The sequence below is a fragment of the Psammomys obesus genome, unplaced genomic scaffold, assembly GCF_907164565.1.
Source record: "Psammomys obesus unplaced genomic scaffold, mPsaObe1.curated_primary_1811, whole genome shotgun sequence".
Lineage (NCBI taxonomy): Eukaryota > Metazoa > Chordata > Mammalia > Rodentia > Muridae > Psammomys > Psammomys obesus.
In genome coordinates, this window is record NW_026593286.1 from 41,146,327 (window position 1) to 41,160,781 (window position 14,455).

Sequence of the window (14,455 nt, forward strand, 5' to 3'; positions counted from 1 at the left end):
GAAAAACTGATGATATGCAATTATAATTAAAGATATACTAATTTGGGATGTAGATTAAACTTCTTAAAAATTGGAAACAAAAGAATATTTTTTAATGCTCCCCTATTTTCAGTCCTTCAATTTTTCCATCTATTGCCTCCTTAGGGAAAAGTTATTAATTTGTTTTTCTGCTGCTTTAACTGATGGGAATGCTGATTTATCTGTGCTTTCCTGGACTTTGATAGCTCCTTCGTGGTAGAACGACAGCCATGCATGCCAACTCATCCTCAGAGACCACTGGTCTTGAAGACTGGGGTACAGTTCACTGTGAAGTTGAGGTAATGAATATACAGTTCCATGTGCTGCCTGCCCCACAACTCTGTTAGAGTTTAATGTTAGAATTTTGTCCCAGTATTGTCAGCTAGGAATTGATTCTACAGATATACATAAGAAGAAAAGCCAAATGGCTATATAAACTTGTCAGTTTTATTGTAATAACTGTAATCTAAGAGTGGGGAAAGTGGTGTCTATAAATGTTGCACAATAAATAAATTTTAGTCAATAGGTTTTTAATATACCACCTTTAATACACCATCCTTTTTTTCACCCCAACTTGCTTCAAAATTATAATGCTCATGTGTCAGCTTTCCAGATGCTGGGATAACAGTTGTGTATCACCACAACTGACTCTTTAATTTCCTCTTAGAAACTAGCTGTATAGAGTGCTCTAGAGAAAGCAATTTTCCAGTAGTCATTTTAATATGAATTCTTACTTGGAATAGCCAAGCTGTGTTCTCAAAATAGAAGCATAACTAATATAGTTACATATCTACACATTTGCCTGTTTCTTCCAATTGTAAATACAGTAAAAGTAACTTGGTGTAGGGAACCTCAAATCAGGTTCAAGGTACCGCAAGAGCAAGGCCTCAAAAGAAAGGAGATCAATTTGCCTCAGAGGGACAGAAGGCAGGGATAAGTGACAAAGACAGGAGATAGAGGAAGAGGGAGAAGGGGGTGGGTGGGGGAGAAAGGGGACAAAGGAGAGAGGAAGGGTATTTGTCCTGGAGTAGGACAAAGGACTGCCTCTGGATAGAGAGAAGACAGACATGGCCCATAGGCAAATGGCGATTTATAAAGGTAAAAGGAGAAACTCTGTGTTAGGATGAGGTGTTTAATTTTAATTGGACACGTTAATTAGGTGAGCCAAAGGCAGCTTTTGATTGTTAGACTTCAGTCCTTTGAACTCTGGAAGTTGGTAGTCAGCCTCTGGAGGAAGAAGTGGCTGAAGGGAATAGACCTTTATGGCTAGCTTCAGTAATGTAACCTAACGGTTTTTAGCAAGGCAGAATGACAGGGAGAAGGGCAAGGCCTGCCGGAGCCATTTTTACTCTGATTGGGCTGGCTAGATCTCTTCACTTAAAGTTCCCAGCAGCCGTCCCCTGATGAGCCTAAATAGGCTCATAATGGAGCTAGGAAGCCCAGACAGACACTGCAGGAGTGTGTGTGAGTGTAGATTATGGTGTATGCATTTTTCTGGTGAGTGAACTTGTATCTTTCACCGGGCTGTACCAGTGCTCTGTGATCTAAGTAACTCTAGCATCAGAGCATGTAGAGGCTCTGGCCTCTCTCTCCTTTACAGCCCCTTCAGTGTTCTGGAGCCTGCAGCCTTCCTGCTTTTTTCTGATTGTGATTTAATTTTTTGGTGGTGCTTTATATTTCTCCCAATAAAACAAGAAATTAAATACATGTTTTGTAAAGAGCGATACTCATTTTTTTTTTTTTTGCCCATATAGTATTGATCACAAGTGGAAATTTTTATTAAAACTGTATTGTCAGGTTATATAAACACACAGCTGCTTTTACTAACTTCGGTTAGAATGTAAAGTCAGGGCTGCATTCTGTTAGAGTTTAATGTTAGAATTTTGTCTCAGTATTGTCAGCTAGGAATTGATTCTACAGATATACATAAGAAGAAAAGCCAAATGGCTATATAAACTTGTCAGTTTTATTGTAATAACTGTAATCTAAGAGTAGGGAGAGTGGTGTATCTAAATGTTGCATAATAAATAAATTTTAGTCAATAGTTTCTTAAGGTAATGACTATTACTTTTCTTTGTAGACTGTTGGTGAAATTGCAAGAGCTGAATTATAATTTGAAAGTGAAAGTTTCATTTGATAAGTAAGTTTTTTTTTAAATCTTATTTAACATGCTTTTAAATGCTGGTTTGTTAACCTCTCCGCCACATTAGCAGATTGGAAGTTCTTCCCAGGACCCAGGGCTGCACTGTAGATCCTGACACCACAGCCTGTGAAGACAGGCATCTAGTGAGCTACCCCAGGGTCAGTGCGAGCCATCCTAGCTGACCTCCATTACTGGCTCCTTTCTGAGGATTGGGGGCTCTACCTAGAGCAGGTGCTTTCTGGACTAGCATAAACAAGACATCAGAGGAAAGGAGATTGCCTTCAGGTCTTAAAGCAGCTGGGCTTCACACATCACATCTCTTCGGCCAGCCCCAGAGAGGAGGTCCTTAGTCCAACATGCACCCAGGATCCAAGCTGTGCATCTGTAGCCAACTGGGACATCGGAGTGGGCGTGAGGGGCGCAGTGGAGTCTGCCGCATGCCCTTATGTCTTCCCTGGACAATGAGATCCCAGCATTGAACAGGATCTTTTATGGCAGTACAAATGGAGGGGCCCTGTCCTGTTTTCCCTCAGACCCTACATCTCACTTAGCTCTGATCTGGCCATACCACTTAAAATAAGAAACAGTCTCCCAGCCCTAGACACCTGCTGCTTTTAGTTTGAGTTCTGTGCTGACTTTGCTCATTTCAAAATGGTTTGTGATGATTCAGAATAGCTTCGTCTGGCTTTCCGTTTCTTCCTACCCTTTAAGAGTGCTCTTCATTGTAGTCTATGTCTTTGCCTTCCCCGTTGTTATCCTAGGTTTTCTGTGTTTTCACTTTACTGCATAGCAAATCAGCCCCAAAATTCAGGGTTTTGAATCCTCAGAGCTTGTTATTGCTCACATTCTGTGAGCTGTAGGGAGTTCTTTGGTGCAGCTCAAGTAGGCTGGGGCTGTTCTGGCATGGCCTACTCGCCTGTCTGGGTCTCAGCTGGAATTCCTGAGCTCATCTTCATGGGCCTGACTGACCTTTCTACCCAATGGCAAGCATGTAAGCTCTGTGGAGGTTTGCTTGGAATGTACATAATACCATGGCCATCCCTTGTCGTCTTAGAAGCTAGTCCAGGCTCCCTAAGATGCTGAGGTCCTTCCTGAAGGCCATTCACACACTCTGCTCTAGATCTCTCTCCTTGTGTGTCCTTTGTCTTTTCATCTATTCCACTTCTGCTTTTTCTTCTTAGACCTCACATGGCAGCTTTGTATCAGTGTTTTCTACAAATAGGAAATTGGTACCTTTTATAGAATTTTTTATTACTGAAAGCACTGACCTTCTAGTTGAGTTAGGAAGAAAACTAACTTTTGTGAGTGAGAGTATACATACACACACTGTGTATGTATGAATTACTGATATATACTATTTGGTGAGACTATAACTATCTTAGTTCATTTTTGTGTTGCTATAACAAATTACTTGAACCTGGGTATTTTATAAAGAAAAGAAGTTTATTTATCTCATAGTTCTGGAAGCTGGGAGATTCAAGATCTGGTGGCAGGGAAATGGCAAGGACTTTGTGGGTGGCATTACATGGCAGAGTCACCTGTGACAATCACACAGAAGCAAGAGCAAGCTGAGAAAGCCACTTGCTTGTTCTTACAAAGGCCAGCCCTCTCCTACAGTGCAAACTTTAGTCTGCTAGGGCTAGGTGACCTAAGTGCCTCTCTTCAGGTCCTAGCACTCAGTATCACTGCTAGAGACCAAGCCTTTAGGATTTGATCTTTGCAGCAAATCACGGCATGGTAAGAGGAACCACTGAATTTATATTTGTATGAAAATCTTTCCCGGTTTTGACTTCAGGTTTTACGGGACTGCCTCGAAGGAGGTACCAGCACTTAGTTGCCAGCACTGAAAGAAAAAAAGAAAATAACCTCAGGCTTAAACCTTAAACTGTCCTGTTTCCCCAGATGTTTGACTATCTCGTCATTTTCTCAAGATCATTCCAAACAACAGGGAGTAAGATAAGATTACTCACTCACCTTGGAATGTCGGTTTCTAGGGCAACAGAGCATTGGTGGCTGTGGATCACTAGTGTTGAGCTGGTGGCAGCACAGAGTTCACAGAGGTGTCCTGAGCTCTTCCTGTGTTAACTGTTTACTCCTCCCAGTGCCCTGGTATTTACAACTGGTAGCAGGCTGTATGAGAGAAATGCCAGACAGGCGGTTTAATTGCCTCTGACATTCAGTGTTACTTGGTCTCACTAATGTGAGTGGGAAGGGAATGAGTGAACAAAAGGACAGGAGGACTATAGGTGTAGATTATCTATTATTTTGTTATTTTGTAAGTATTTTATGTCCTTTTCTGAGACCAGACTTACCCTGCAGCACAGGCTGGCCTGGGACTCCTGCTTCCTGCCTCTGTCTTCTGTGTGCTGAGATTCAGGATGTGCCACCACCCCTGCTCATAGATATGTGTCTTTATTCCTCACTTCCTTTTCTCTCGTTTCCTGTTTTAAAAGGAGAAAATGTGTTTACTGAGTAAACTGCAAGGGGGCAGTGTGCTGGGAAGTAGCTACAGTACCGCCTGCAGCCCATACATTTACTGTCTTTTATTTCTACATCTATGTAATCGTATGCATCTATGTTGTACCTATTAAAACCTAGTTCAAATTTATGTATGTTTTTATTTTTTACAGAGATGTAAACGAGAAAAACACAGTGAAAGGGTAGGTGTAGCATCTGCATTGTACTTCGTTATCTTGTTTGTCTAGTCGTTTGAAGCATATTAAGGACTTGTGTCTTGCATGGTATAGATTTCGGAAGTTCAACATTTTGGGTACGCACACAAAAGTGATGAACATGGAAGAATCTACCAACGGAAGTTTGGCAGCTGAGTTCCGACACCTGGTAGGCAGAGCAGTTTGCTGTCTTGACACCACCTTGGTCCTTTATAAGTCTTAACATATAGTGGCCCCTAGATTTTTCCTACTGTGGGATCCTGGTCCCTTCTTTGTATCCCTTGTCTCTTTGCTGTGTTTTTTGACAGGGGCTGTCCTGATCTCAATAAAGTGTTTTATGAACTTGCATACACATAAATGATATAAGCCCCTCCCCTCCGCTGTGACCAGTTGCCATGGTTTCGGCAATGTGCTCAAGAAAACCATTCCCACATTCTTCACCTCTCCCACCTTCCAAGTGTGGTGCAAGAGAAGGAGCCCCCACTCCACTGGTGAGTGTAAGGGCAGTACTTCCTTCCATCTCCATGAACCCATTGTGGGTCTGAGCCTGAAGGGAGGTTAGTGGCACTGTTTTCACTGGTAACCAGCCACAGGACTCATAGTCATGGAACTGCATGTGAGGCAAGAGGCTCCGTCCAGCTTGGGAATCTGAGAGTGTTCAGAATGGCCCTTTAAACTTCAGGGCTTGAACTGGAGTGCTGAGCCAGCCCGGAAGATTCTACAAAGACAGATAAGCTGCGTCATGAGCCTGGAAGGACTGCTGAGGTGCTTGGCATACCATGGTGCACAGGAGGAACAGGCTTAGGTTCTGGGGATCGTCTCCCTCAGAGTGCCCACCCCCCACCAGGCTGTTGGAAGAAGCACTTATTCTCTTGCTCTGAGGAGACTGTCTTGTGTTTTGTTCTAGTCCTGACCCAGGACTGACCTGTGAATAAATACCTCAACTTTGATGATTAACTTGCCATTTGGTCCTCCTTTTACAGCAACTGAAGGAACAGAAGAACGCTGGCAACAGAACTAATGAGGTGAGCATGTGTGGGTTGTGAGTGGACCCTTACCAGATACTTTCCAGGACACATCACAGAGGTCCTCCAACCTGACCGGATGGTAAAAATCACTCTGCCTCTCTAATGTTTGCTTGAAAAGTAGTTTAACCCATATCTCACTGGGCCCACAAAGACAGCCAGCTGGTGCCCTTCTGTGCTGTTCACATTTGGGTGAAGAAGTTAGCATGGTTTAGCTAGGAATGCACAGGAAAGGTGGAGAGACTGAATGTGACAGTCTGAGCTAGGGTTACTCCTGCTGCAGTGAAACACCATTATGAACAAAAAGAAATTGGGGAGAAAAGAGTTTATTTGGTGAATACTTCCACACTGTAGTCCATCACTGAAAGAAGTCAGGAGAGGAACTCAAGCAGGGCTGGAAACTGGAGTCAGGGGTATAGCTGGCTCTTGCTACTTTTTGGGTTCTTCTTTCTTCCACCCTTTTCCAGCTCCCCCCTTTAACTCTTTCAACCCCCTAACACTAGATAAGAGAGAAAAAAAGGATATAGAGGAAAGGAAAGATCCCTGAATAAAGTCAAGGGTTTCAAAGGGGGGGGCAAGGATATCATTAGACTACTTCTTGCTGATTAGGCATGTTCCTTGATGCAAGTTTGATCTTCAACATCAGGATATCTAATTTCTTGCTGCTGTTTGTGCATGACTGCTTAACAAACCATGATCAACAGTGACCAACAACCCAGTAACAACCAACAACCCACCCTGACTCTAGCATTTATATATCCTCTGAAAAGTCCTCAGAGTTTCACACAGTCTCAGAAACTGTCTGCAGCTGGCAAAACCATGCCTTGCTAGAGCATGAGGCAAATCATAGCTGCTGTGGACAGTTTGAAGCAGCACCATATTCTGGGATTAAAACAAAAACATATTCTTATATTTTTGTGTTTTTTAAAGAAGCCAAAATTCCAGAATTTTCGCTGCACATGAGCTGATGCTGCTGTGGAGGGGTATTGCTAACTAGTTGCTCCCCATGTCTTGCTTGTCCTACTTTCTTATAGAAGCCAGGACCACCAGTTCAGGGAGGGTACTCCCACGATGGGCCAGGCCCACTCCTATCACTAGCTAGGAAATGCCCTACAGCTGGATCTTGTGGAGGCGCTTTCTCACTTGAGGCTCCCTCCTCTGCGATAACTCTTGCTTGTATCAGCTTGACACAAAATTAGCCCAGTAGCTGATGCCAAAGACCTGGTGTTGCAGAGGGTTCCTTGCCATTGCATTTCCTATCCAGTAGCATTGCCTTGTCACAGATCCATTTTACAGCCTTGAGCCTTAGAATTTATGTTTGTGGTGATTGAAAAATGAGAGGTAATTGAGTGTGGTGGTGCACGCCTTTAATCCCAGCAGTCAGGAGGCAGAGGCAGGTGAATCTCTGTGAGTTTGAGGCCAGCCTGGTCTACACAGTTAGTTCCAGGACAGCCAAGGCTACACAGAGAAACCATGTCTCAAAGAATAAAAATAAAACAAAAAACAAAGAAAAGAAAGAAGAATGGAAAATGAGAGATGGGTAGCAGGGTAGCCTGGGTCTGGTTTGGTTTGAAATTGTTCTTAGTGCATATACCTTTGGCTGTCATTCTATGTCGTGACCAGTGGAGGTCACTGCAGCAACAGTACAGAAAATGATGTCTGCGCAGCAGGGACATCTTCCAGTAGGTTGCGCTCTGTAGCTGTCTTTGTAGCAGCTGTCTCTGTAGTTCCAAGATGGCGTGATAGTTACTGAGAGATGTGTGTGAAGGCACCTGGAAACCTATCCCTTTCTACAAAGCCAAAGCACTCAGGACTCCCAAGCTTATGTGGGCTACTTAGTCCTTTCAGTGGAGGCTCTCACTTGGAAGACATGCCCTCTCTGCCTTCAACCTCTGCCACCGGGTGAGGTGTGCAGTCCTTGGGAGCAGGCAGATGGCTGGAAGTCAAGAGGTCATAGATTGTGGATAAACTCATTTGTTGCCATTTTCCCAACGATGTTTCTTTCTCTGAATGGATAGTCTTTGCCATAATTAAAGCACCTTTGAGAGAACACCAAGAAGCTTAGGATAATAAAACCTGAGGTCAATTACTGAGTTATGAAGTCTTCTGGATCATATTTGATTTTAGGCTCTCTACAGCCTGTTGGGGTTTTGGGAGTTGCAGGATCATGAATGAGTTGTTCTCTTTTCCTTTTCCAAGGGGCCTCTCATTGTCACTGAGGAACTTCACTCTCTTAGCTTTGAAACCCAGTTGTGCCAGCCAGGCCTGGTAATTGACCTTGAGGTAAGACTTAGAGCTTCTCAAGGGAGAATGCACTTTATCTTTACTTCCACAAAGCTTTGTTTTTCAGTTTTCATTTCAGAATTATTTACCTAATTGTTAAAAAAGGATGATCCCTTTAAAATTATTATTTTTAAAGTACTGTGTGTGGGGGTGTTTTATCTGCATGTATGTGTATATACCACATATATGTCTGGGTGCCTACAGAGGCCAGAGGAGGGAGTCAGATTCCCTGGGACCCAAGTTCCAGACAGCTGTAAGCCACCATGTGGTTGTTAGACATCAAGCCTGGGCCCTCTGAAAGAGCAGCCACCTCTCATGTTCCCAAGGTGATCTCCAGCTAATACATGGTGACATTAATGATCTAGGAAGCTACAGACTTGAATTAACCTTAAAATTTTGCAAAAGACTTGTTCTGATTGTAATAGCCACTGTTGAATGTTTAACTGTTACAGTGGTGACTGAAATGATTTCGAGGTCTTTCTTCACTTTCAGACAACCTCTCTGCCTGTCGTGGTGATCTCCAACGTCAGCCAGCTCCCCAGTGGCTGGGCTTCTATCCTGTGGTACAACATGCTGGTGACAGAGCCCAGGGTATGGATACACTTGCTTGAGTGCAATTAACCAGACAAGCTGCTGGCTGCTCCCCATGAGCAGGTGTCGAGGGAAGAAGTGCAAACCCTGTGGCAGCACTGAGGATCTTGAGTGACTAGCAAAGTAGTCAGCCATAGCGGCTGCGTGTGGAAACAGGCTTTTCTTTCTGTGTGGACGAACTTGGGCCGCTGAAGGTTTTATTTTCCCGGTTGTAGAGGGAGGCCCTAAGTGTTTCTTGTTTTAAAGTGTATGCATTTGTTAAATGAGCATGCATTTTCCTAGAGCAGGAATGCCCTGCGCTGGTCAGTTGATTCTAAGTGAAATACTGGTGTTCTTTAGTAGAACTCTGGTTAATCAAGTACAGAAACATTGCTTCCAGGGGGAAATTCAGAGCTCAGCTTCTGTAAGCCTTTAGTTGCAGCATGTTTTTCAGCCCATGATACATAAAACTTGTGTGCTGCTTCTTAAAGCACCATATCTGGTATATCTGACCACCTGTTACCACTGACTCTGCAGCCAAGGAGCGCTGTAACTCATGAGCAAATGAAGCTTATCTAACACACTAGGTCGCCACTCCCCATCTCTCCCCCACCTTCCTGTGCTAGGCACGTCATGCTATATCCGCCCAGCACTTGGCTCAATTTTAAATAATGAAGTCACCAACAGAAATCACAAAAATTTGAAGAACGGTGGCCAAGTGGGCTGCACTGAAAGGCCAGGGTGTTATTTGTTCTATCTCACTTGAGGACATCAATCTGTGACCACAAAATTGCCTCAGAAGCTGATTTTGGGTTATAAGTAAATTTCCGTGAGTAAATAGATGCACAGGCATGAACCTGCTAATCGCCAGCTGTGACAGCCTGTGTGTACATAAGCCAGCACTGAGCACCGGGGCGGGCTGCGTCTGGGCTTCGGTAACAGCCGGTGGCTCCTGTGTAACCCAGCTCCTGGGTGTTTTCTCTCCAGAATCTCTCCTTCTTCCTGAACCCACCATGTGCGCGGTGGTCCCAGCTCTCAGAGGTGCTGAGCTGGCAGTTTTCATCAGTCACCAAGAGAGGTCTCAACGCAGACCAGCTGAGCATGCTGGGAGAGAAGCTTCTGGGTACGATGGACATGCGCACTGAGTCAGCTTTCTCTTTCAGTCTTTCAGTGTTCTCTGTTTCTTAAAGCTAGAGGAGTGTTAGAAATCAGTTGGCTTTCTAACTGCAGCCAACAATAGCAAGTGAATCCTTCCCTCACTCACTAACGTTTCTGAGACAGGATCTTAAGGGGATTCTTTAGATTATGAAAATATATTACATGAGCCTGAAATAAGTGACTGATGAGCAAGATGAGCTGTTAACTGTCCTTACAGAGTGAAAGACGAAAGTCCCTGACAAAATCAAGTTCTAGGGTTAGGAGACAGGGCCACAGTTTTTTCGGATCAGGCAGTCTGGACCATGGTAGGTAGTTCTCTCTTAGTGGCTAATGCCAGGAGACTTATTACAGAAGTCTTCTACAGTGAAAGAGCAAAGCCGGTCAACACTGACAGACATCCCAGTGAACAGGAGCACCTGAACCATGCCTTTAAAATCCCATCAGTGTTGTCCATGTTTATTGTCTGTGTGCAGGCTGACATAGACGCTGCAGCAGAAGGGCCCTTTGTAACTGGGTGGCCCTCATAGTGTCTTCCATCAAATGTGTGTGTTAACACAGGTGTAAGATCTTGTTCTATAACCCCATTTCATGAGATGCAAGGACATTTTCCTGCGTGTAGCTTATCCGTGTGCTGTTTTAATTTGTATGGCTAATCACATTTATGGTTTGCATCAGTCTGAGCCACTGTCCAATTTGTGAGAATGCTGAGGGAAATATCTAACTAATGACTACAGCAAGCTTATAAAATCATGTGTCAGTTCAGCTGATCATCTTGGTCTTGCTTTGAATTGTCCGTTTAATCTGGGTGCTTTTTGGTAGGGAGACTTCATGTAGGCAGTTAGGAGGAGCAGTGAAAACAATGCTGGCTGGGGGTGGGACGAAGAGGGTGACACCAGAGAGCCTTGCAGGGAGAAAGAGCGCACCGATGTCAGATCTGCTCGGAAGGGAATGTCACGGAGCAGGACTTAGAGATCCAGGAGCTGAGGCAGCACATGGCAAGGCTTCCTAATACTTGAGTGTCCTCTGCATACTTTCTTAATGGGAGACCCAATAATCCGCCATGCATTCAGAATCAAGCCAGCAGAAAAGTGTGCCAGGCCATCTGTAATCTCAGGCTGCTGGGCAGAGGCAGGGGAGGGGATGGTGAGGTTGAGCTCAGGCTGAGCCACCCAGGGAGACCCTGTCTTAGAGGATGAAGGAGTGGGTCAAGCAAAAGCACCAGCCACAGGTGTTAGCCTGCTGTATTATATCCCGTCAGCCTGCATAGTCGTGACTCATCTCGTGTTAATGTGCAGGGAATACCGACCATAGATGTAAGACCTGCCGGTGCAGCTGGCAGAAGACCAGTTTCTGTTCAGTAAAAAGGCTAACTTTTCTTTCTTTCTTTGCCTCTTAGGTCCTAGTGCTAGCCCTGACGGTCTTATTCCATGGACGAGGTTTTGTAAGGTGGGTACTGGCTGGGTTTCCTATCGGTGACTCTTGAGTTCTTTCCACTCTGGGAGCTCTCCTGTTTCTCCTGTGGTAGTTCACTGTTTGCTTATTCTGGCTGTTTATCTGGCCCCCTCACAGCCCCTAGGGCAAGTTGTTTACTTTCCTTCAGTACAGGAGGTTGGTCTCCAAGCATAGGCCCACAGGAAGCACCGGCCTGAGTGATAACATTCTTCCACATCGGAAAGAGTCCTCAGCCCCTTCACACAGGCCTCTTAATGAGCAGGCTTTGGCTGAGGCCGTGTGAAATGTGCACCACTGTGCAGCAGTGCTGGGGCTGCGGGCGCCTGCCCAGGATGTTGACGCCCTGCTGGAGTCACCATCTGGAGTGAGCCTCCCACTCGGGGGCTCTGTGCTGTGAGGGCACCTCCTGCCGTGTGAGGCCATCCCTGCTGGTTGCTGCTGTTGGAAGCTCGGAGCAGGGAAAGGGAGAGCTTGGGAAAGTCAGAGGCAGGGAACCCAGGCCTCCTGCAGCTCTTGCTGAGCTGGGGCCTCTGTGGAAGAGGCAGGGCAAGACATAGCTTTGGTTAACCAGTTGTGCGTTTGTATACTTTCAGGAAAATATTAATGATAAAAACTTTTCCTTCTGGCCTTGGATTGACACCATCCTAGAACTGATTAAGAAGCACCTGCTCTGCCTCTGGAATGATGGGTAAGGGTCCCTGAGTGCTGCCTTTGGAAACATTTTTACATGTACATTTAAGGCTGAGACAAAGTCTGATCTGGGCTTTATTATTTGATAGGATTTTTGTTTTTTCACAGAGATAACACATATACCCTCATAAGATTAAGCATAATACCTTAAGATAGATGTATATATATTTAAAATAAATTAAAAGCAAAAGCCTCCAAGTGTCATTAGTGTAGTCATTCATTCCCACAAACATTGTCAGTATTTACTGTACTGCCCTAGTGAAGAAGCAAAACCACAGGTGGGCTGGTGCATGCCTTTAACTTCAGTACTCTGAAGACAGAGGCGCGCTGATCTCTGTGATCATAGCAAGTTCCTGATTAGCCAAGGCTGCACAGTGAGACTCTTGTGTTTTTTCTTTTCTTTTTTTTTTAAAGTTTAGCTCATTCATTCCTAGGATTAACTGATAGCTTAATAATACCTTTCAGTTGACCAAAAGTGCTGGTATATGAAAATATGTTTTCGAAGGCTGCATCCCCAGTATGAGATGCATATGCAGACATTTTCATGGTGTTTAAAATCAGCAAGTAGAGGTGGAGAGATGGCTCAGTGGTTAGCAGCACAGGTTGCTCTTCCAGAGGTCCCGAGTTCAATCCCCAGCAACCACATGGTGGCTCACAACCATCTAAAATGGAATCTGATTCGCTCTTCTGGTGTGTATGAAAACAGAGCATTCATATACATAAAATAAATAAATTGTAAAAAAAAAATACAAAACTTCTTTAAAATCAGCAAGTAATATTAGAAGGTCCATGGCCTATTTACTAAGAATCAAACTGATGCTTCCTTCTTCTTGATCCTTCCTTAAGCACACCCACGTGTAAGTGAGATGCGTACGTGTCGGTTAAACATTCTGAGAGTAAATGTCTTTATACTATGCAGCACTTTTCTTAGGTCGTGGGTGGAAATTAAACTTAGGCAGCGGAGGAAGTGCAAAGTGTCTACACCCTGTCTTCAATGTCCAGGTGCATCATGGGCTTTATCAGCAAGGAGCGGGAACGCGCTCTGCTCAAGGACCAGCAGCCAGGGACCTTCCTGCTTCGTTTCAGCGAGAGCTCCCGGGAAGGGGCCATCACGTTCACCTGGGTGGAGCGCTCCCAGAACGGAGGTGGTGAGTGAAGCCTGCACACGTGCAGGCCTGCCACACACATCTGAAATCTGTCATGAGGATCAGTCCCTTAGAGGAGCTTTGGGATGGAAATCCCACAGCCTATAATCATACAACTAAGCTCTCCAGGAGAGACTTAAACCACTGTGGACACTGCTAATACGCTGCCTACGAACACACTATGGAAATGATGCATTTCAAAGCACAAGGCCAAGTTTCTCCTTTCTCTCAGGTCTGTTGCCTGCAGTTCAAGGCTGTGAGTCAGTACTCTGCACCCAGTTGTTGGAAAGGATCACATTTCCCACAGTGTATGATTTCAGAATCAACTCATTCTGAGCGTGCCTGGCTAAGGTCAGGCTTTGTGAGATGCGTTCCTGCAGATGCCTCCATGCTCTCTTAGCAGCAACTGCTCGGATGGGGTGCACCTTCAAGCAAAGGGGCTGTACCTTCATCAATGCTGCGAATTAGATTTCTGCCTAGCCAAATGGCCAACACAGTCCAAAATCATGCTATTGTATAGCAGGTTTCCTGTGACCAAACAGAACAGATGGGAGAAGTAATAGCAAACTGAGCATTGCTTAAGGCTTGCTTGGAGAAGTGGAGGGATTGTCAAAAGCACTTTTTGTTTTCAGTAGACAGATTCAGAAAGAAGGGATAGTCTTTTGATTGTACTTATTTTTATTCTGATGAAAAAGTCAGGAGGCCTGGAATCAGGGCCTGGTGCAGGTACTGGGTGCTGAGGTTGGCCTGGATTCTTTTTCCCCCTGGCAGTTCATTTCCCAAGCCTACTGAGAGTGGGGGCTGAGAAACAGACCAAAGAGGAAGACACTCAGCAGCCAGGAAAGCGTGAGCAGGATAGTGCCAGCTACAGGCATAGTCAGAAATGCACACGAGCCCGAGCTCGGAACAGCAGTGCACAGCAGAGGGAGAGGTTCAGGGCTGTCACAGGAGAGGGCTGAAGTACAGCTTGTCCCCTGGAGGGCTGGAGGGAAGAAGTAGCACACGGAATCCTGCTTCTGTTTCGAGAATTGCTTGGTTTAATCCAACAGGGTTTGTCAATCTGAAAGGAAAAGCAGAGAGACAATTTCTAACATTATCTGCAGCCTGAGCCTAATGACTCACTCAGTGATTATATATTTATTAGTTATTTATTGCTCTGTTAAGGATGTAAGCTTTTAGACATGCTTTGGGTTACAATTGGACCCTGACGAATATCAACAATTGCGCTGTTCCAAAGCAGTGCCTGCCTGTTTGCTTTTCCTCCTGTTAAGGCAGGATTGCTGTCTTTAGAAACACAGA

The 14,455-nt window shown here is 44.8% G+C and overlaps 1 protein-coding gene across 2 annotated transcripts in view; it reads left to right on the forward strand.

Annotated features, from left to right (window-relative positions):
* The window catches only part of Stat1 (signal transducer and activator of transcription 1), a 42,967-nt gene that overhangs the window by 22,411 nt on the left and 6,101 nt on the right, over positions 1-14,455 (forward strand). For both annotated transcript variants that reach the window (XM_055616419.1, XM_055616418.1), the window contains exons 11-21: positions 225-317; positions 2,099-2,158; positions 4,792-4,821; positions 4,909-5,002; positions 5,817-5,858; positions 8,058-8,141; positions 8,634-8,732; positions 9,699-9,834; positions 11,266-11,315; positions 11,915-12,009; positions 13,014-13,159. In XM_055616419.1, coding sequence (XP_055472394.1) covers positions 225-317; positions 2,099-2,158; positions 4,792-4,821; positions 4,909-5,002; positions 5,817-5,858; positions 8,058-8,141; positions 8,634-8,732; positions 9,699-9,834; positions 11,266-11,315; positions 11,915-12,009; positions 13,014-13,159 — 929 coding nt within the window. The remainder of the gene's footprint in view (positions 1-224; positions 318-2,098; positions 2,159-4,791; positions 4,822-4,908; positions 5,003-5,816; positions 5,859-8,057; positions 8,142-8,633; positions 8,733-9,698; positions 9,835-11,265; positions 11,316-11,914; positions 12,010-13,013; positions 13,160-14,455) is intronic.